Source organism: Oncorhynchus masou, chromosome 15 (genome assembly GCF_036934945.1).
Source record: "Oncorhynchus masou masou isolate Uvic2021 chromosome 15, UVic_Omas_1.1, whole genome shotgun sequence".
In the NCBI taxonomy this organism is placed as follows: domain Eukaryota; kingdom Metazoa; phylum Chordata; class Actinopteri; order Salmoniformes; family Salmonidae; genus Oncorhynchus; species Oncorhynchus masou.
The window spans coordinates 39,396,075-39,418,618 of NC_088226.1; the positions used below are offsets into that span (position 1 = coordinate 39,396,075).

Consider the following 22,544-nt stretch of genomic DNA (forward strand, 5'->3'; position numbering starts at 1 on the left):
CCATGCTTCACCGTAGGGATGGTGCCAGGTTTCCTCCGGACGTGATGCTTGGAATTCAGGGCACCAATGTTTCTCATGGTCTGAGAGTCCTTTAGGTGCTTTATGCCAAACTCCAAGCAGGCTGTCATTTGCCTTTTGACTAGGAATGGCTTCCTTCTGGCAGCTCTAGCATAAAGGCCTGATTGCTGGAGTGCTTCAGATATGGTTGTCCTTCTGGAAGGTTCTCCCATCTCCACAGAGGAACTCTCAGCTTGACCATCGGGTTCTTGGTCACCTCCCTGACCAAGGCCCTTCTCCCCCGATTTCTCAGTTTGGCCGGGTGGCCAGCTCTAGGTAGAGTCCTGGTGGTTCCAAACTTCTTCCATTTAAGAATGGAGGCCACAGTGTTCTTGGATCTTCAATGCTGCAGAAATGTTTTGGTACCCTTCCCCAGATCTGAGCCTCGTCACAACCTTGTCTCGGAGCTCTATCGTCAATTCCTTCAACCTCCATGGCTTGATTTTTGCTCTGACATGCATTGGCAACTGTGGGACCTTATATAGACAGGTGTGTGCCTTTCCAAATCATGTCCAATCAATTGAATTTACCACAGGTGGACTCTAATCAAGTTGGAGAAACATCTCAAGGATGATCAATGGAAACAGGATGCACCGGAGCTCAATTTCGAATCTCATAGCAGTGTCTGAATACTTATGTAAATAAGGTACATTTGCAAAAATTTCTCAACCTGTTTTCACTTTGTCATTATGGGGTATTGTGTGTCAATTGATGAGAACAATTAATATAATACATTTTAGAATAAGGCTGTAACATAACAAAATGTGAAAAAATTCAAGGGTTCTGAGTACTTTCCGAATGCACTGTACTTGCGCATGGATGGCTAGTCAAAGTACAGTATATGACGTCTATAGCAATGTATTCAATAGGTTTGTATTGACGTCATATCATTCTGATGTATACCTTATATTGTTCTTGCTGTATGTGTCCTATGTTGGTGACTGTATTTAGTCTCTATGGATCAATAAAGTTGATCCACTTCAATTCAAATATGTTTCTATGGAATGCATCACTCCTGTATAGCAAGCAGTATGTTATGTTTCATACCACCTTTGTACTCAGCTGGAATGATATAGTTTTGAGATTGTTGGAAAGATAGTTGAATGTTTTATTAGTGACGCGCTCAATGCTGACAGTGAACCAACCAACGCTTGCGCTCTTCAAAATGTTTCTCTCTCCAGCAGTAGTCAAGGATGAGCTTAGCAATGTCAAGTATATCCAACTAACTGCCACACATGTTCATGAACATACTCACTTACCATCTCACACACACATCTTGCATTTTGCCAGGGTGTTTAAGGAGTGTCTTTGTGCACGCCTGTGTGTATGAGGATGATGTCATGCTGTCTAACAGTGATTATGGAGAGAGGAATGCCCTTCAGGAGTGATTGGTGTAGAGACGAACAGTGGCTCCCTCCATCTCTGCTTATACGACTAAGGAAGGTCAGATGACTTGTTTAGTAGGTGGAGAGAGGGATGGCTGATGGTTTGCTTTACTGAGAGTGAGAGCCGTCTCCAGAGAGTGGCCAGTGGAGGGCATTGAGGGACATTAGAAGGCTTAGACTACATACAAACTAAGTAAAGTACCTCGGCTCCATACTCTACTGATGTGCTATTATAGGCCTACTATACAGATGGATGTTTATATACAGTACCAGTCAAAAGTTTGGACACACCTACTCCAAGGGTTTTTCTTTATTTTTAGACATAAAAACTATGAAATAACACACATGGAATCATGTAGTAACCAAAAACGTGTTAAACAAATCAAAGTATATTTTCTTTTTGAGATTCTTCAAAGAACCCTTTGCCTGACAGCTTTGCACACACTTAGCATTCTCTCAACCAGCTTCATAAGGTAATCACGTGGAATCCATTTCAATTAACAGGTGTGCCTTGTTAAAAGTAAATTTGTGGAATTCCTTTCCTTAATGCATTTGAACAAATCAGTGGTGCTGTGACAAGGTAGGGGTGGTATACAGAAGCCCTATTTGGTAAAAGACCGAGTCCATTTTATGTCAAGAACAGCTCAAATAAGTAATGAGAAACAACAGTCCATCATTACTATAAGACATGAAGGTCAGTCAATCCAGAAAATTTCAAGAACTTTGAAAGTTTCTTCAAGTGCAGTCGCAAAAACCATCAAGCGCTATGATGAAACTGGCTCTTATGAGGACCGCTACAGGAAAGGAAGACCCAGAGATTACCTCTGCTGCAGAGGATAAGCTCATTAGTTACCAGTCTGAGAAATTGTAGCCCAAATAAATTTGTCACAGAGTTCGGAGTAACAGACACATCTCAACATCCAACCGTTCAGAGGAGACTGTGAATTGCTGCAAAGAAACTACTAAAGGACACCAATAAGAAGAGACTTGCTTGGGCAAAGACGCACAAGCAATGGACGTCAGGTCTGATGAGTGAGTCCAAATTTGAGATTTTTGGTTCAAGCACCGTGTCTGTGAGACGCAGAGTAGGTGAACGGATGATCTCTGCATGTTTGGTTCCCACCGTGAAGCATGGAGTTGGTGTGGGGGTGCTTTGCTGGTGACACTGTCAGTGATTTATTTAGAATTTGTTTTGATGTCTTCACTATTATTCTACAATGTAGAAAATAGTAAAAATAAAGAACAATTTAGCAGGTGTGTCCAAACATTTGACTGGTACTGTAGGTGATATTTGGCTCCGGATCCAGATTTTTCTCATTGAAATGTTTTAATCTTTGCTGAATGTGACTTTGGGCCTGTGACGTGTGTGTGTGTGTGTGTGAGAGAGCAAGTGTCAGCTCTCTCTCTTACACACACACGTCACAGGCCCAAAGTCACATTCAGCAAAGATTAAAGCTGGTGTCTTTTTTTTTCTTTTTTTTCTTGGTCTTCATGAAGACCGTGAGGGTGATGAACCAAGCCATTAAGTGTCTTTCTGTGTGTGTGAAAGTGACACCTTATCACACTTTACAAAATACATCAGTGAAGTTTTTTTTCTCTTCACTTTTACCATACACGGTCACATGCACATCACAGCGGTACACTTCCCTCCCACACATAGTAGTGGGATTTAATGACCAGAGTGGGTTTAAGTGTACATCTGTAAGGAGCAGACTAAAACTGTACCCACTGCTCGATGCAAGCAGTCTCCATCTCTTGTCTGCCTTCCTCCTGTGGAAGTGGTGCTTGATTTGGTTTTAGCATGAGATCCTCACGCCTGTCTAAAAATAACTTTCCCCTTGCTCCCTCTTCCACCCATTCACCCGGCCTGACCTCATCCACGTTGCCAGATAAATACTAATTGTATTATTGTTCTTTAACTCTCCCCTCACACACCTTCCTCCAAGACAAGCTGTTGCATAGCAACAGTGTCCACGGCTTGCTCATTCATAACGCTGTACAGAACTTCTCTCATTCCTTCTTCCTGTGGCTTTTTATAGCTCTGCACGTGAGTCGCCAGGACCACCTTTTTCCCTCCCTCCCTCCGTCTCGCTTGCATCCTCGCTTTCTCATAGGAAATGAGGGTCTTTATGAGATCTTCTAACTGGAATTGCCTTTAGCAAAGGTTTGCTAACAGTTACTTAGTGATTGTTTCTACTTACCTTGGCTTGAATATCAGAATGCCATATAGGTGAATTGCATTTATAGGGCTCATAAATGTATAGATATAGAACATGTTCATGTTTCCAGTGCATGACTAGCTATATAGATGTCTTGACGTCCTGTGTTAATGTTTTGATAAACACCCTCCCAGCCTCTAATCTCTGCCTCTAACCCGACACACACACACACACACACACACACACACCAGCTGAAAACTGTTCCTATTATCAAAACGTGGAATTACAGTTCTATGAATGTCTCCAGGAAGTCATTTTGTCGGAGGCCATTAATAATATTTTGTAAAAGCAAATGTCCTGAGCAGAGCAGGCTGCACAATGGTGAACAAATGATACCACAACAAGTAGTCTGTATGACTACATGTTCAGGTCAATGCCAAAATAAAGGAGACAATTGAGTAAATTGAGGATACAAAGTGTATTGAAAACAGGTGTTCCACACAGGTGTGGTTCCTGAGTTAATTAAGCAATTAACATCCCATAATGCTTAGGGTCATGTATACAAATATCCAGTTTCTCATTATTTTGGCTACATGGCTAGAAGAAGAGATCTCAGTGACTTTGAAAGAGGGGTCTCAAAGGAGCAAAAGGGGTTTAAATGGGGGGTGTGTGTGTCACCAGATCTCAACCCAATTGAACAATTATGGAAGATTCTGTAGCGGTGCCTGAGATTAGTATTTTTTTACCACCATTTTCCACCACCACCACTATCAACAACACCATTTGATAGAATTTATTGTGGAAGAATGGTGTCACGTCCCTCTAATAGAGTTCCAGACTTGTAGAATCTATGTCAAGGTGCACTGAAGCTGTTCTGGTGACCGTTACCTTTATAAACAAGCAGTATGTTTGACATAATGGTCTCTGACTTTATTAAGAAAGTTTGTAAACCCTTTAGGGTTTTCTGTATTTCTGCAAACGTTTGACCTAAAAAAAAATCAGATCTTCATCTAAGTACTAATAATAGATCAAGTGCACCTGATGTTAAACAAAATAACAAACAATTCTACTTTTTCATTTCATTATTGATTAAATTGATCCAACATTCTATTTATGGAAAAGGTATGTGAACCTCTAGGTTAATCTGCTCAAAGCGTATTAAAGTAGTCAAAAGTTAAGTATTTGGCACCGTATTCCCAGCACACAATGACTACATCAAGCTTGTGACTCTACAAACTTGTTTGATGCATTTGCAGTTTGTTTTGGTCATGTTATGAGTTATTTTGCCCAATAGTAACTGAATGGTGAGTAAAACGTTTTAAAGTGAGTAGATAAGATGTTTTTGAACACTTCTAAATGAATCCTGATAAATGGCACGATTAAGAAAAACCATGAATAAATAATTGAGAGAGAAAGTTAGAGGCTACAACAAAACGTTCTCGGTGTCGCCTCCTTTTTATCAGGTAAAATGCAAGTTTTAACTTCACAGAAACATATAGAATTGTTTTAAAATGGTCATACCATGTATCATTTAGCTATTTGATTTCGAATTTTAGGACCACTTTAGGTATACATTTGAATGTTTTTATTATTTGATAAAATGTTGAATTTAGTCTTTCTACTCCAGCCAATAGAAAAACAATTTGAATAACATGTAAATGGCAGACAGTCTAAAATTAAATAAAAAGGAATAAGAAAGCTCAGGATGTATTTTTTTTACACCTTTTAACCCCTTTATTTTGTTGTCACAAAACTACCTCCATACATCCATTCAATTGTATAGGTTACCTTCAGACGAGTCCTGTGACACTTGTAGGGGTCGCATAGCAAAATGGAGACCACCATCGTACACGGCAATAGCTGGATGAGAGTTGTGTAGCTAAATATTAGGCCACTCATTAGCTAAATATTAGCTCTATAAATATTTACCTGTCAAAGTGCAAGGATTTTTTTTTTTTCACAGATTATGAAATGGCAGATCTGTGCATTCTTCCAGGCTACGCTCTGTAGCAGTTGGGCATGCAAAGCTCCACTATTGATTAGGCCGAGATTTTAAGACGACTATTATTCTACCTAGGCTACAACAACACAGTGCAATTAGGAATATATTATTGTTATAAAGTGAGTACACACTTATTAGCTAGGGCTGCAGTGATGTAGGTTCGTTTTTAAATTAGACTTTTTTAAATCGCATTTATTAGGATCCTCAGCTACTCTTCCTGGGTTCCACACAAAACATGACATAAGACAGAACATTAATAGACAACCGCCTAAGGATAGAACTACATGTATTTAAAACGTCACATGGGTAAAAATAAAAATAACAATCACACACAGCTTACGTGTGTCTCAGTGCTGTGTGGTAAGTTGACAATGTAAACCATTTGGAATTGAACACATTAATGCTTCTGAAAATAAAAATACTGGCATGTATAGTATTGATATTAACCTTCTGATTACAGTGAAGACAAGGATGAACGTATCGCTCGAAAAAGGAGAACAGCTTTTCACCTACAGATAGTCCGGAAATGGACTGTTGTCCTCCCCATCCGGTAGCAATAACTCCAACACCCAATTTGAATGCTTTCGCTTTTTTCCGCATTGAGGAACTATCTCCTTTCAATTCCAAAATTCCATTAAATTCTTATGGACTCTTCATCGGACAGAGACTGCAAAGAAAGCTAGCTCCCCATGTCATCTCAACAAGCCATATTGATTCGCCAGAAACTCTACACGTTCTGGATACACCAAGCACAAAGGGGACTGATCGAACAGCCAATGCAAAAGCGAAATGCTCAGCCAGGAGAATGAGAGTTCAATATGTAAATTACAAATTTTCCTCTGGGTAATAATTGCCTTAATTTCAACTGGAAAAACACACACTTTCAATACAAAACGCAGGTGAAATGGTTTATAACATGGCTTTTCTTGATGGTTTGCGTTTTGAAAATGCAGATTTAGGAACTCTAACGCGACTGCCTATACTGGCCCTTAGGCCAGGTAGTCCATCTTTGTGCGTTCACACAATATACATTAACTGATAAATATAATTAAATAAACCACAACTTCATTATCACTGTGCATTTGCTAGCTCTCCAAACGTGTACGCTACGAGAATGAGAACGGTATGCAGTATTAATACATTGAATAAACAGAAATGACCACAACCAAAAATTCTAGATTAATGGGGAAATGGCAATGATTAATGGTAGCCTACATTTACTACTGGTGATAATGTTGATATATAGTGGGAAATTCTTAAACATTAACAAACAAAACCATGAATGAGCACGTTAGTGGGAGAGTGCAGTATCTGTACTTTTATATTTTTGCCAACTTTTACTTCTACATTCCTTAAGAAAATAGTGTACTTTTTATTCCATTTTCCCTGACACCCAAAATAACTCTTTACATTTGGAATGCTTAGCAGGACCAGAAAATTGTTATGTGATTATCAAGAGAACATCCTTGGTCATCCCGACTGCCTCTGATCTGGTGGACTCACTAAACACACGTGCTTCATTTAAGCAATAAGGCCCGAGGAGGTGTGGTATATTGCAAATATACCACGGCTCAGGGCTGTTCTTATGCGCAATGCGGAGTCCCTGGACACATCACAAACCCCAGAGGTGCCTTGTTGCTATTTAAACCGTTTATCAATGTAATTAGAGCAGTACAAATAAGTATTTTGTTTTAGCATGGCTGTCAGCCAATAAGCATTCAGGGCTTGAACCACCCAGTTTATAATTGTAAATAATGTTGTGTGGAGTGTGTCCCTGGCTTTCTGTAAAAAAAAAAAAAAATTAAACATCTATTCAGGTATCTTTACTTTAACTAAAATATGACAATTGGGTACTTTTTCTACCACTGGTTGCCACACCGTATTCTATATATATTAATATTAGATGGTTAAGAATAATTTTTTGAAATCAGTTTGAGTACTCGATTACTCATGCCAATTCCTACAATTGTTCTTATTTGTTTAATAAGGTTTGCTTTAACTGTTAGGACTAAGATGAAGATCTGATCACATTTTAGGTCAAATTTATGCAGAAATACAGAAAATCCTAAAGGGTACACAAACTTTCTCTTGCCACTAATGGTGTGTAAGTATATTCCTCTGTTCTGTAGTAAGACTTGTACAGTGCATTCGGAAAGTATTCAGACCTCTGGACCGTCTACACATTTTTTTTTGCTCTGTTCATCTTTCCCTCGATCCTGACTAGTTTCCCAGTCCCTGCTGCTGAAAAACATCCCCACCGCATGATGTTGCCACCACCATGCTTCACTGTAGGGATGGTGCCAGATTTCCTCCAGACGTAATGCTTGGCATTCAGGTCAAAGAGTTCAATCTTGGTTTCATCAGACGAGAGAATCTTGTTTCTCATGGGGATAATTTTTTTAGGTGCCTTTTGGCAACTCCAAGCTGGCTGTTGTGAGTTTTACTTAGTAGTGGCTTCTATGTGGCCACTCTAGCATAAAGGCCTGATTGGTGGAGTGCTGCAGAGATGGTTATCCTTCTGTAAGGTTTTTCAATCTCCGCAGAGGAACTCTGGCGCTCTGTCAGTGTCCATCAGGTTCTTGGTCACCTCCCTGACTTAGGCACTTCTCCCCCGATTGCTCAGTTTGGCTGGGTGGCCAGCTCTAGGAGGAGCCTTGGTGGTTCCAGACTTCTTCCATTTAAGAATGGAGACCACAGTGTTCTTGGCGACCTTCAATGCTGCATACATTTTTTGGTACCCTTCCCCGGATCTGTGCCTCGACACAGCCCTGTCTCGACGCTCTACAGACAATTCCTTTGATCTCATGGCTTGGTTTTTGCTCTAACATTCACTGTCAACTGTGGGACCTTATATTGACAGGTGTGTGCCTTTCCAAATCATGTCCAATCAATTGAATTTACCACTGGTAGACTCCAATCAAGTTGTAGAAACATCAAGGATGATCAATGGAAACAGGATGCACCGTAGATAATTTTCGAGTCTCATAACAAAGGGTCTGAATACTTATGTAAATGTATTTGTTTTTAACACATTTGCGCACATTTCTAACCTGTTTTCGCTTTGTCACTATGGGGTATTGTGTGTAGATTGAGGACAATATTTTAATCAATTTTAGAATAAGGCATAACAAACTGTGGAAAAAGTAAAGGGGTCTGAATACTTTCCGAATACACTTTGTATCGACAGTGTGTTTGAGGTAATGGTGGTGTTTACTCTTCCTGCGTCCTGATCTGATTTGTGTTCCTTTGTCCTGTTGTAGGAGGCTCAGGAGATGGTGCTGCTGAAGTTTAAACCGGAGCTGCCGCCTCCAATGACACGACCCTCTATGGAACAACTCTCCCACCTCATCAAGACCAACCTGCAGTACCCAGAGAGCTACAGCCACCCCTTCAATCAGAAGAGGTAGCACACACGTAACATGACCAGCTAGCTTAACAATATAATTATCAAACCAAAAAATAGCATCTTGAGAGTCATTTAAAATAGCCAGCGACATGTGCTCACAGTCTTCAGCTATGTAATGGTACAAGCATTGACTGCAGCAGTGATCCATGTTGTTATGCAACTGAAAGGTTCTATGTGGTGAAGAAAGGGAGACATGATTAATGGTGTAAAAAAATATACATTTGTCTCTTTTGCCCCCCCCCATAGTCTGTGTATGGTTCCAGTCACTTTGACTCTGTCTAACTGCTCCCTGGCTCAAGTTGATGTCATCATTGACCTACGCTACAAAACTACAAGGTAAACATAACACAAACTCACTGTGTACTGTTAAATATGCCATCTGTTCCTCATGTCCCTGACCAAATTTTTAACTGATAAACTGCATTCTATTTATCCTCCTGGTTTGAATGAGCTTTCTATTTTCTTCTCCCTCTGCTGTAAATCCCTCTTTCTCTCTCACTTTTCTCCCACCCCTCTCCTCCCTCCATCAGCCCTGAGTCTCTCGAGGTACATGGTTCGTTTTCATGGCTGGGCCAGACACAATTCAAAATGCAGTTGGGGGCACAAGAAGTGATGCAAGTGCAGCTGCGAGCCTGCTTCCTGCATGCGGGCGTCTATAATCTGGGAACGCCGCGGGTTTTTGCCAAACTGGCGGACCAGGGAGCCATGTGTGAGACCAGCCAGCAGACGGCCACGCCAGCACTCATCATCATCATTAACAGCACCTGAACATTGTCCCGCCCCATCATCAATAGCCAATTAACCATCTGTCAATCATCACTAGCAAGGCTCCAGAGTCCCCCATTGGTTGGCTGACAACAGGGTTGAGAGAAGCACCCAGCAAGAAATATCTTCCACATCCCATCTTTCCACCCAGTTTCAAATCACCCACTCTACTCCCCGCCCTAAAAAGTTGACACATTTTTCCAATTATGTAAAAACAAAATAGAATGTTCTAATTAAATTGTGCATCAGTTCAGCTTGTAACCACTTTGATGGTCTGACTTAACTATTTTATGTCCCAGCAACAAAGCAAAACATCATGGATTTACATGTGGAAGGAGGAACTATTTTCTCTCTCTGCATATGAGTCTCATCTCAGTGGAGGCGCGTGAAAGGGAAGGACACAGAACAGACAAAGACATTCTAAGCAAAGACAATGACCTGTCTCCTATGGTAACGGTGGCATCTGTCTGCTGCCAGAGATTTTTATTTTATTTTTACTGTTGAAAAAGGAATCACAGGTTGTTGTTGAGATATCACAGTAGTGATTGCATTGTTTACTTCCTGGATTAACCTGGATGAGGAAGTAGAAAGAACTGCCCCACATGGACCAGACTGTCGGCACATCACAAACACTTCAGAATATGAACCAGAGGTTGACCACTATACTATGATGAACGAATCCTTTGACTGACAGGCCCTGATGCTGCCTGCCCCTCCTGTCTGTAGTCCATCTGGATTTACTGTGCTGTCAGTCCCCACGAGCACACGTCATTTTCTACACAACAAACTAATGAATCAATCAAATCAACATGTTCCCTGTACTTCTCCCTCATTGGATGTCCTCCACCTTGTGATCAAGCTGTTATTTAAATGTATGTATTTACTCAACTGCTTTTCAGATGAAAATGATGTATTATATTTATAACAAATGTACTGTAAATAGAAATAAAACGTAACCAATGATATGGGCTGTGAGATACAGTAACTGTCTCTGTATGGTGAAATGTGTGGATGATGTGGGGATTTGTAATACTTTTCAGGGCAAGTTTTATTTTGCATCCCAAATGGCACCCTGTTCCATATATATTACACTACTTTTGACCAGATCCCCATGTGTACTATAAAAGGAGTAGCGTGCCATTTGGGGAAAAATACTTAATGACTCTCTTTGATGCAGTGAATATAGTCCGATCCTCAATTAGCCTATCTCTGTAGATCTGCTCCGTCTCTCAATGCCAACTCTGTTTTAAGTTACACTGATGTGCGTCTATCTCAGTATCAGTTTCTCAGTCAAATGGATTCTCTAATCGCTGAATACAAATTATTTAGATTGATTGCGTCTGACAGATGCAATTTGAAAACGTTTTGTAAAGTATTACAAATGATATTGTAAAATGGTGTTTAAAATGTATGCCTAGCCAGGAGCTTTCACATTCAAGGAGACACAGAGAAACTCAACCTAGTAGATCTGCTGACACATGTATATCTGGGCAAAGCTTAAAACATGAGATATTCAATTCAGATGTTTTAGTCGTGAAGTTGCCAATCTTTAATAAAGCATTAATAATCTTGTTGGTACCTAATAAATTAACTTAATTTAAGTTGTAAAGTCCCCTGTGGTTCTCTACATTCTTAGGGAAAGAAGGGGTTCTACAGGCTTAACCTTGTAGTAGAATAACCCTTTACGGGGTTCTTCCTAGGACCGTAAAGGCAATTTGTAATCCAATTCCAACCTTGCCTTGAAGCCACAGGTATGTGATGCTGCTGTCAGACACGTTTCCAAAGCTCAGATCGTGTAAAAAGAGACATTTGTTTTCCAAAGGTAATTTCAAAGGCTGTATTCCATCAATGAGCGAAGTGCCCAGGAAAGGCTCCATAATGCATTTAAATACCTGTGATAAACATAATAGAAAACCAAAAAAACATTAGTTCATCAACCATACTCCATAATTCATGAAGCAATATTTATTCTTATATTCTATATTTATCTAAATGGAGCAAAATAATAAATATAGAATGAATAAAGTGGGAATCTGGCTCCAACAAACTTTCACCTGCAAGGAAAATGAAAGTGAGTCAGTCGGGTCTATCATTACTATCTTAACCCCATCTGTCCTGGACTAAACTTATGTGGCCTTTGTCACAGGATCAGGGTGTTGTCCACTCAGACAAATGATACAGTTATGGCTAATGGCTGGCTGTAGGAGTTGGCGAGAGCGCACAAACAGATCTGGGACCAGGCTAAGTAATGGTCCCTAACCCCCTCATTCTCCCTGTCCACTCTCACTTCCTACCTTTCTATAGTGACCAGATAGAGTAGCAACACCCCTGGCTCGTACTCCTCTCTGCCTCCCACCCCCTCTCAGGTGATTCTCATTCAGACAGGTAGGTCAGAGCGTCACCCTTTAGTTTCAGAGCTCAACTGGCTTGGCGCAGAGCTCTCTCCCTCTCACATATTAACTAATATAGGGGTAGATGGAGATGAGGGATGACTATACAGGCAAATGTACCATGAATGAGAGAAAGCAGTCACAACCCTCTGAAAGCAGACACAAAATGACCATGAAGACAAGAGTCATGATGTCCTTACTCAACCCCTCTCACTGTCATGCATACACCGACAGGTAAAAATGCTTCCTCTGGCACCCCTCCCCTGCCCCCCACATACACGCTCCCAATTCAATAGACTTTATTGACATGGCAAGTTAAATCACTTACATTGTCAAAGTACACATGGTCGGACAAACAGTAATAATAGTAGTGGTGATAATGATATTTACATTGACAGCAACAACCATAATCATAAATACAAGCGCTGTCTCACTGTAGAATTAGATATTTATCCACATTTCTCCAAACATAACATTTCAAAATCTCTTTGACACCCTGTGTTGTCGGTCTCCTGCTCAGTATCGTACCGTTTCTACAAATTTAGAAGATGCTCCAAATTTCAAATTTAGAAGGTTAAGGTTTTGGATAGGGTTAAAATATTCATTTTAGGGGCCCATTCTGAATGGTTAGAGTAAGGGTGAAGGTTTGGGATAGGGTTTAAAAACCCACCAATGGGATTGAACATGCAAACCACAGAGTTTGTAAACCCAAAAGACGCAACATCGCAAGACTTCCGGGAACGTTGGCGAACCAGACCGAGGTCTAAAGGCACAACCTCGATTCGAGCCAATGTCTTAAGTCGTTGAACATGCTGTTATTCCAACCTCGTGAAAGGAGTGCTTTTTGATTTGATGGCCTGCACATGTGCAGTTCGGTGCGAGTTGACCGTTTGACCTGTTTCTGCGCGTGAGATTAGCTAGCCAAAGTCACCATGACATTGACTACAAGCATGATTTGAGTATTTCTATCTTCACAATGTACGATCTTTGACGAAACCTTCTGAACCAGATTCATTGGATTACGCCCATCCACCACCCCTGTCCACAACACCCTAGCACAATGTATACATACATACATGATGGTAACAGTGACCAATTGTGAAGGTGTTTCCAGATGTCCTCAAGACCTCTATAGACAACCAATTTCGAAGTCACTTCAAGCGATCTGCCTGAATAAATAACAGTGAGAGTGATAGGCTAGTTTTAACATGATTGAAAAGCTGCATGATATGAAAGCCAAAACAGAATGGCAAGTACTATTGTTACGTTGTACTTCTCTCACTCTCTCGTTCATTAGATGAAGAACCTGCCTTATGTTAATTTACACGTGTCAAATGGTGTCAACTTAATTGTATTGGATGCTCCTCTCTCCATGTTGGATTGCTTTGGTAGCACACTCAGGTTTATAAGGGTGAGGGTCACAAAGCATACTGTGAATTCAGAACCCAAGAGAATTGAGGTAAAGAGAAGCTGTGTGTGCTACAGTAGATCTCGCTTTGTCGCTGTCTATGGTTCTGAAGCCACACTCTGATGTGGTTGGTGGCAGCCACATTTGAAGTTGGACGTTTACATGCACCTTAGCCAAATAAATACATTTAAACTCAGTTTTTCACAATTCCTGAACTGTAATCCTAGTAACAAATTCCCTGTCTTAGGTCAGTTAGGATCACCACTTTATTTTAAGAATGTGAAATGTCAGAATAATAGTAGAGTGATTTATTTCAGGTTTATATTTCTTTCATCACATTCCCAGTGGGTCAGAAGTTTATATACTCAATTAGTATTTAGTAGCATTGCCTTTAAATTGTTAAACTTGGGTCAAACATTTCGGGTAGCCTTCTACAAGCTTTCCACAATAGGTTGGGTGAATTTTGGCCCATTCCTCCTGACAGCTGGTGTGACTGAGTCCGGTTTGTAGGCCTCCTTGATTGCACACGCTTTTTCAGTTCTGCCCACAAATTTTCTATAGGCTTGAGGTCAGGGCTTTGTGATGGCCACTCCAATACTTTGACTTTGCTGTCCTTAAGCCATTTTGACACAACTTTGGAAGTATCCTTGGGATCATTGTCCATTTGGAATACCCATATGCATATGGGGCGGCAGGGTAGCCTAGTGGTTAGAGCGTTGGGCTAGTAACCGGAAGGTTGCGAGTTCAAACCCCCGAGCTGACAAGGTACAAATCTGTCGTTCTGCCCCTGAACAGGCAGTTAACCCACTGTTCCCAGGCCGTCATTGAAAATAAGAATTTGTTCTTAACTGACTTGCCTGGTTAAATAAAGGTAAAATAAATAAAAATAATAATAAATAAATATGCGACCAAGCTTTAACTTCCTGACTGATGTCTTTAGATGTTGCTGCAATATATCCACGTAATTTTCCATCCTCATGATGCCATCTATATTGTGAAGTGCACCAGTTCCTCCTGCAGCAAAGCACCACAACAAACATGATGCTGCCACCCCCGTGCTTCACGGTTGGGATGGTGTTCTTCGGATTGCAAGCCTCCCCCTTTTTCCTTCAAACATAACGGTGGTCATTTTGGCCAAACAGTTTTATTTTTGTTTCATCAGACCAGAGGATATTTCTCCAGAAAGTACGATCTTTGTCCCCATGTGTAGTTGCAAACCATAGTATGGCTTTTTTTATGCAGGATTTGGAGAAGTGGCTTCTTCCTTGCTGAGCTGCCTTTCAGGTTGTCGATATAGAACTCGTTTAACTGTTTCCTCCAGCATCTTCACAAGGTCCTTGGCTATTGTTCTGGGTTTGATTTGCACCTTTTGCACCAAAGTACGTACATCTCTAGGAGACAGAACATGTCTCCTTCCTGAGCGGTATGATGGCTGTGTGGTCCCATGGTGTTTATACTTGCGTACTATCGTTTGTACAGATGAACGTGGTACCAGATGAACGTGGCATTTGGAAATTGCTCCCAAGGATGAACCAGACTTGTGGAGGACTATAATTTTTTTCTGGGGTATTGGCAGATTTATTTTGACTTTCCCATGATGTCAAGCAAAGAGGCACTGCGTTTGAAGGTAGGCCTTGAAATACATCCACAGGTACACCTCCAATTGACTCAAATTATGTTAATTTGCCTATCATTGCCTATTAGTGCATGTAAACTTCTGGCCCAATGGAATTGTGATAGTGATTTATAAGTTAAATAATATGTCTGTAAACAATTGTTGGAAGAATGACTTGTGTCATGCACAAAGTTGGAAAAATTACTTGTGTCATGCACAAAGTAGATGTCCTAACCGACTTGCCAAAACTATAGTTTGTTAACAAGAATTTTGTGGAGTGGTTGAAAAACGAGTTTCAATGACTCCAACCGAAGTGTATGTAAACTTCCAACTTCAACTGTATCTTGTATATTTCTCAGAAACAGTAGGCTATTTGGTTATTATAGTCCCTTAAATATAACAGACAGGCACCACATTTTCAGGTTGGTTTATTATCCTTGTGGAACCTGGAATTGACTGGTCTAGATTCCACCAGGTGCATGCTTGGCTCCAGTAGTGGATTGTGGGTAATCTTGCTTTGGAATATAACTCAATGGCTGCGTTTTGACCAATCACTTCAGATATTTTCACAACAAATATTTTTCAGAGCTGATCCGATTGGTCAAAAGACCAATTTAGTGATTTAAAAAAAAAATTATAATTACATTTGGGCTACCTGTGTCAACGCAGCCAAAATACTCCTTATATTGGTCTGATACGCACTGATGTTGATGATGCAGTTACTAGAGGAGTGAGACCAAGTTGAGACGCTGGACCAGGTGGATGAGGTATGATTTAAGGCAGTTTATTAAAGGTAAAAATATCTGACAAAGCATGCACGGACCCGTTCATTTAGCTCAGAGGGAACTATCAGAGAAAGGCCCCGAGACATTGTGCATTGACATTTTATACAATAAATGATGTAGGTTGAGTCTAGGAGGTTCCTCTCGTCTGATTGGTCCTCGGGTTCAGCTCCTTCCTCGGTGTTGCTGGTGTCCTTCTCCTATTGGTTCTGGTGTAAGTCCTTTGTCCTTGAATGCTCGACAAAAGGGAGAAGTTATGTGCGTGTGTGTGTGCGTGTGTGTGTGTGTGTGTGTGTGTGGTGTGCAAGTTGTTTTGACATGTCTGTGTGTGTCTTTCGGTCACAAGATGTTGCAGCCTAATCTTGTGTTGCAAACCCTTGTGATTAGGGCGTTTCCTGTTTTCCACTTGGGGTTCTGCGTCTTGGTGGGTGACTGTGTGTGTGTGTGTGTGCTCACTCGATACCGTGCAATGCCTAATCTATATTGGCTCACCCTGTTTCAGTGTGTTGGCCAAACACTGACCAAACATTGTAGAGAGGCTCAGTAGACAACTTAAGTAATACCGGATGGGTTCCAACAACGCCCTACTTAATAAGTGTATGATTAAATTCTATGTTGCAACTAGCAAGCTTATAATGTTAGCATGATATATTTATTACAAATCCCCCTCTTCACGTCTCACAAGAGACGTGGCACATGGGCTAATAGAGTCCTTCATCATACAGACCTTCAGCTTCCTCCACTACAAGCAAGGGATACATTTGGCTAGTTTAATTCGGATCAATAGCCGATGTGATAACCCTAGTAGTCAATGTACGGGCACATGGAATGCAACAGCACCCACAAAGGACTAGGATGGCTGCAAAGACCGAAATGGAAACGAGGATAGATGAGACCAGGGTTTTATACTTGCCAAACGCATCCATCCATGAGTCCCACATGGAGGTGTCTACCCCAAAGTGTTTCTTCATTGTTCCCCAAACATGGAACAGACCCCGCCTTTCTCGGCCAGTAACATATCAATAGCAATACGATTTTGGAAGGCCATGAGGGAAGTTGCAGACAGTTGACCATGTACCGCTTCAAAGCCTTGTTGTGTCCAATTGCCTAGTTTTTGCACGTTGTAATGGATATAATTTATTCTGTCAACATTTTTGTTTACTGTACACCACCAGCAGATAGATGATTCAAAACCTGCTGCCACTTGGTCTATCAATTTGTACTCATCTGGAACCCCCTTTGGGACCCCTATGCCATCTATGTATGTCGGGTCCCCACCTGCCCAGACCTCCAGCCTCCACCACCTTTGTCGGCTCATCCTTTATAGTGACAGAGGATGGGATGGGAGCTGGCACAAAGCAGATATGTAAAATCCATTTAAAATAGTAAATATACAATGGTGCACCCCTGTACTGCATCCATGGGGCCAACACAAAAGATTGGCAACCCTCCCTCACCCCGGGTGGAATAACCATCTACAGGCCCACCTGCAACTTCGTGAGTGTGAGCTTACTTCGCCATAATCTTACGTCTGCTCCTCTTGAGTAGCTTGACCAGTCTGGGCCCGTTTCGGCGACAAGATTTTTCCAGGACCAGTCATCTAGGCCCCCTTTTGTCATGTACCAATGATAAGTGGTCTGCCATAGTGGCCCATTACCACTGTTTCTAGAGCTCTCTAGCATTCCCCAAGGTACGGTAACAGTGGTGGTTGTGTTTACAGGAACACATAGGGTAGTGCTTCTCACTTGGTCAGTTGCGCAATTCTGGGTGATTGGTCCAATGTGTCATTTGCGTATCGCATGGCTCTGGGTGTGTTCAGTGATGTTGTATAGAGTGGTGCTAGATGTGACATTAGCTTGGCTGGGGTGTGAGATAGGTGGATGTGTCATGTGCTGTAATAACCACGTGAGGGTTCCTAAGGAAACTCCAGTGATTAGGATGAAAATAACAAACAAGGGACCAGCGATCCCCAGCCTATCCCAGGGATTTCTGTATCTCATCCCTGGGTTAGGCCCTCTAGCCTGTGTTGATGGGAGTCTCATCCACATCGTCACAGGGCAGAGGAACTGAATTTGGTGTCAAATTGAGGGCGTTCAAATCGGCCCTGACCTCAGTCAATGTTCTGGAAGGAGTTGGTGCTGGGGTGCAATGTGTGAGGTGGTGCCAAGGTGCGCCCGATTTAACTTTGACCTGGACTGAGTGTGAAGTAACCTCCTTCACTTCGTACGGTCCAGCCCACCTGGGTTCAAGCCACTTCCTCTTGTGGACCTTCACCCTCACCCAGTCACCAACCTTTACCTTCAGTGGCACCGGATCTCCCGTCAGCTCCCCCTCTTGGACCTTGTGGATCTGTTTGGAGAGAGCTGCAGAAAGTTCCATCAGTTTTTTCACATAATCAGACATTACAATTTGATGTACATCAAGGGCGGGCATATGACCTCCCTCCCTTGGTGGACCAGGCATGAGTCTTCATGTCATTATCTCATGAGGAGAGAGATGGGTGCCTGCACCTGGAGAGGCTCTCATGGCCATCAACACCAGGGGCAGGGCTTCAACCCATGTCAACTTTGAACCTGCACATATTTTGGCTATCTTAGCCTTCAAAGTCTGGTTGGCTCGTTCCACGAGGCCCTGGGATTGCGGCTTATACACAGACCCAAACTTGTGTACAATCCCGAACCTCTCCTCCACCTGTTTCAGGTGTCGGTTGCTGAAATGGGACCCGTTGTCGGATCTGATTTGTCTGGGAACTCCATATCTTGGTATGAGTTCAGTCTGTAGCCACTTAATGACAGACCTGGCATCCTCACGTGCTGTTGGTATTGCCTCAACCCATTTGGAGAACCTGTCTACCATTACTAAAATGTATCTCTTTCCATTAGTTACATTATCAGGCCCCATGTCAGTGTAATATATACTAATGTCCTGGAAACAGGCATTGGGCACTGGGTATGAACCCATTGGTGTTTGATATGGTTTCTTTGGATTGTGGCTGCCACAAATGCTACACTCGTCGCAAAACAAGTCTGTCATGTCTTTCATGTGGGGGTGCCACCAGATGTAGGACACCTTCTGCAGAGTCTTTAATTTACCCTTGTGTGTGAGCCCATGTGCCTCTCGGATCAGCTCTGGACATAGGCTTGCGGGGGCCACCAACCTGCCATCATGACATCTCCATAGTCCATCAGGTCCCTTAGTGGCCCCTCTCTGTCCCCACACTGAGTGTTCGTACGGTCCTGCTGAGAACTGGAGTTCTTTGATGTGTTGCCCTGTGAGCTCAGTTGGTGCTGGTTGAGTCTGTAGTACCATTTGTCTCGGGGTGTAACCGCCCGCTTTCTTGGCTGCTTTGTCAGCTGCATCATTGCCTTCGCTGATTCAGCTTCTCAGTTGTTGGTGTCCTTTGCACTTCATGATGGCCACCTTCCCAGGTAGTGAGACTGCTTTAATCAGTTTCTCCATCTGTGCCTTGTGTTTGATTGGTAGGTTGCCTGTGGTGGTGAAGTTTCGCCTCAGCCATTGTGGTCCATCCGTAAGGACTGCGCCGTGAGCGTAAGCTGAGTTGGTGTATATGTTCACAGTCTTTCCTTCAGCTGTTTCCAGTGCTTGTGTCAAACCTATGATTTCAGCTAACTGGGCTGATGCAGGTTGTGGGATAATAGCAGATTCCAGAGTCACGTGTGACCCATCTGGAAGCTGTTGTACCACTGCGTATGCTGCTATGTTCCCCTCTTCTCCTCTATAGCAGCATCCATCTGTGTACAACCATAGGTCAGGGTTGGTTAGTGGTTCATTACCCAGGTCAGGTCTCAATTTCAGTTCTTGTGCTGCTCTTTCTGCACATGAGTGAGAATGTCATCTTTACCAGCGACTCGGGATTCGAACCCCCCCTCTGTGAGGCTCTCAGAGGAGAATGGTGTGCCTGGGGTGGTTCCTGTTATTTCTGGACTTCCTCACAATCCAGGTACCCTTCCCCAATGTTCAGTTCCATGTTCCCCTTTAGAAGGCCACTCTGTACATACAAGAGTGGCGCCTGTACCACAGGAGGGTTCAAAAATGGGTTATATGGGCTGAGGGTAGCGCCAGACGTGTATGGGGGAGGCGTGCTTTTCAGGTCATCCGGCAAGGTCGGGTAGAGTAATGCTACGGGCGCTGAGGGTACCGGTGTGATGCTGGTTGCAGACTGTGGGGGTGGTGAATTCGTTGTGGTATCTGTCACTCTCCCCATCATATCAGGCTTCTTGTATGGTTGTGTTCTCTGAATCTCTTCAATTGCCCACGTTCCTATCTTTAGTTCAGCCTCTGCTCTCTCTCTGTGTTTTAGTTCCTTCTTTCTTGAATAGATGAGCCCTATTCCTTTCTTCTTCACTTGCAATCCCTTTCTTCACTGCCTCTAGTTCCTTCTCCATGGTGGTGAGTTGCCTTTTTGACGGAGCACCCCCACTTAGGTAACCTGCCTGTGTCCACTTCAATTTAACTCCCTCCCAAACCTTCTTTATTGACTTGTACTATTCCTTTCCACCTGCTCTATCCTGCATCCTTTGATCTAAATATTAATTAAATTTAAATTTTGGGACAATGGTTGTGGCCATTTTATCGTTAAACTGTGTCTGGGTCCTTTACTATCTTGGTGCACTTAGCCCGTCGTTGGTCAAAACCAGCGATGTATTCACGGTGCTGACACAGATTTATCTCTTGTGTCCCACCCTTGTACACAAAGAATTTTATTGCCGAATGTATAATGAATTATTCAGCTATTTTAACCAGATTTTTCGGCAATATCCTTTTGGAACAATATATTAGTAAATTCAGGCGCTCCTAAAATAATTATCAGAATAATTCTAGGACTTTGATAGGAAAAGAATATTATTGTCACATATTCAACCAATTAATTAAATACTTTCCCAAAGTATTTCAAACGCCTCCTTTTGGAACAATATATCAATGAAATCCAGCGCTTCTATAATAATTATCAAATTAATTCTAGTCCTTAAGGAAATACCAACAGCACAAAGAGAAAATCAAGCAATCACTCAGCACGGCGGCTGCCAACTGGTCAAAATTTTGACTCGGCGGTCACTTTAACACATCAACAAAATCTTACTGTAGAATAGTAATGGTCAGCAACAATCAGTCTCGTGAAACGGCCAAGCAGTTACAATATGGTTACACAAGTCACATTAATTTGGAGAGCATGGATTTAATTCCATGCCCCTAATTCAAGTTTAGGCTTATTTACCGGTGCCGCCTAGCAGAAAAATAGTTATCAACTAGTTCCGGATTTGCTATCTTGAATCCCGAATGGTCAAGCTCAGTTTAATTACGTTACTTAACGAGGGATGCCCGAGGTTGCCAACAACTTGCACTCAACTAGTTTCAGACACTGATACAGACTTGACACTGAACCCTTCTCTCGTGGGTTTATCACAACACTGAACCCTTCTCTCGTGGGTAGCCCTTCTCTCGTGGGCGCCTCTATATACTCTGAACCCTTCTCTCGTGGGTATAAAATAACATTGTTTTAGATATCTTTACACAACTGCCTTGTTTTTCAACACAAGTAAATTTAACAAATTCATACTCACTCTCAGTTACTGATCTTAAATTTGGTTATGTCTTATAGTACAATATGCAGATTTTTGATTTAACAGGCTCTGCTTACCTTTGTTTAGTCAACTTTTTAGATCAGGTTCCTGAGGTGAGATGAATCCCCGGCGGCTCCTTTTCAGGTCACCCGTCTCTCTGGATTTGCCTCCAACTTGCCTCTCCTCTCACAACCATCCTCTGCTACCATGTTTTGTTGATGATACAGTTACTAGAGGAGTGAGACCAAGTTGAGACGCTGGACCAGGTGGATGAGGTATGATTTAAGGCAGTTTATTAAAGGTAAAAATATCTGACAAAGCATGCACGGACCCGTTCATTTAGCTCAGAGGGAACTATCAGAGAAAGGCCCCGAGACATTGTGCATTGACATTTTATACAATAAATTATGTAGGTTGAGTCTAGGAGGTTCCTCTCGTCTGATTGGTCCTCGGGTTCAGCTCCTTCCTCGGTGTTGCTGGTGTCCTTCTCCTATTGGTTCTGGTGTAAGTCCTTTGTCCTTGAATGCTCGACAAAAGGGAGAAGTTATGTGCGTGTGTGTGCGCGTGTGTGTGTGTGTGTGGTGTGCAAGTTGTTTTGACATGTCTGTGTGTGTCTTTCGGTCACAAGATGTTGCAGCCTAATCTTGTGTTGCAAACCCTTGTGATTAGGGCGTTTCCTGTTTTCCACTTGGGGCTCTGCGTCTCGGTGGGTGACTGTGTGTGTGTGTGCTCACTCGATACTGTGCAATGCCTAATCTATATTGGCTCACCCTGTTTCAGTGTGTTGGCCAAACTGTCAGGATTTGGCCAGGGTTGTTCCAGTTGTTTGTCAGTAGATGTCCCCATTGTGCTTTTTGTCCCTGTGTTTTTCCCTTGATCCCCATTATTGTTTGCACCTGTGTCTCGTTTCCCCTGATTGTATTTAAACCCTTTGTTTCCCTCAGTTCTGTGCTCTGTGTTTGTATGTTAGCACCCTGCCCTAGTGTTCTGTGT

General features: G+C 42.2%; 1 protein-coding gene and 1 long non-coding RNA gene across 3 annotated transcripts in view; one reads left to right on the forward strand and one right to left on the reverse strand.

Annotated features, from left to right (window-relative positions):
* Positions 1-10,737, forward strand: part of LOC135556236 (trafficking protein particle complex subunit 8-like) — a 71,172-nt gene extending 60,435 nt beyond the window's left edge. Inside the window, 3 exon segments of the mRNA XM_064989256.1 lie at positions 8,864-9,006; positions 9,256-9,345; positions 9,540-10,737. Of these exon segments, the coding sequence (XP_064845328.1) occupies positions 8,864-9,006; positions 9,256-9,345; positions 9,540-9,777 (471 nt within the window). The 3' untranslated portion in view covers positions 9,778-10,737.
* A 5,213-nt stretch (positions 10,738-15,950) lies between these two features.
* Positions 15,951-22,274, reverse strand: LOC135556237 (uncharacterized). 2 transcript variants are annotated; one of them, XR_010457963.1, is made up of 3 exons: positions 21,629-22,264; positions 17,499-18,332; positions 15,951-17,317 (listed from the first exon to the last, which is right to left on the reverse strand). It is a non-coding gene; the product is annotated as an uncharacterized LOC135556237 (long non-coding RNA). The 2 variants fall into 2 exon arrangements; XR_010457962.1 differs by having other exon boundaries at positions 15,951-18,332; positions 21,629-22,274.
* Between the last annotated feature and the right edge of the window lie 270 nt (positions 22,275-22,544).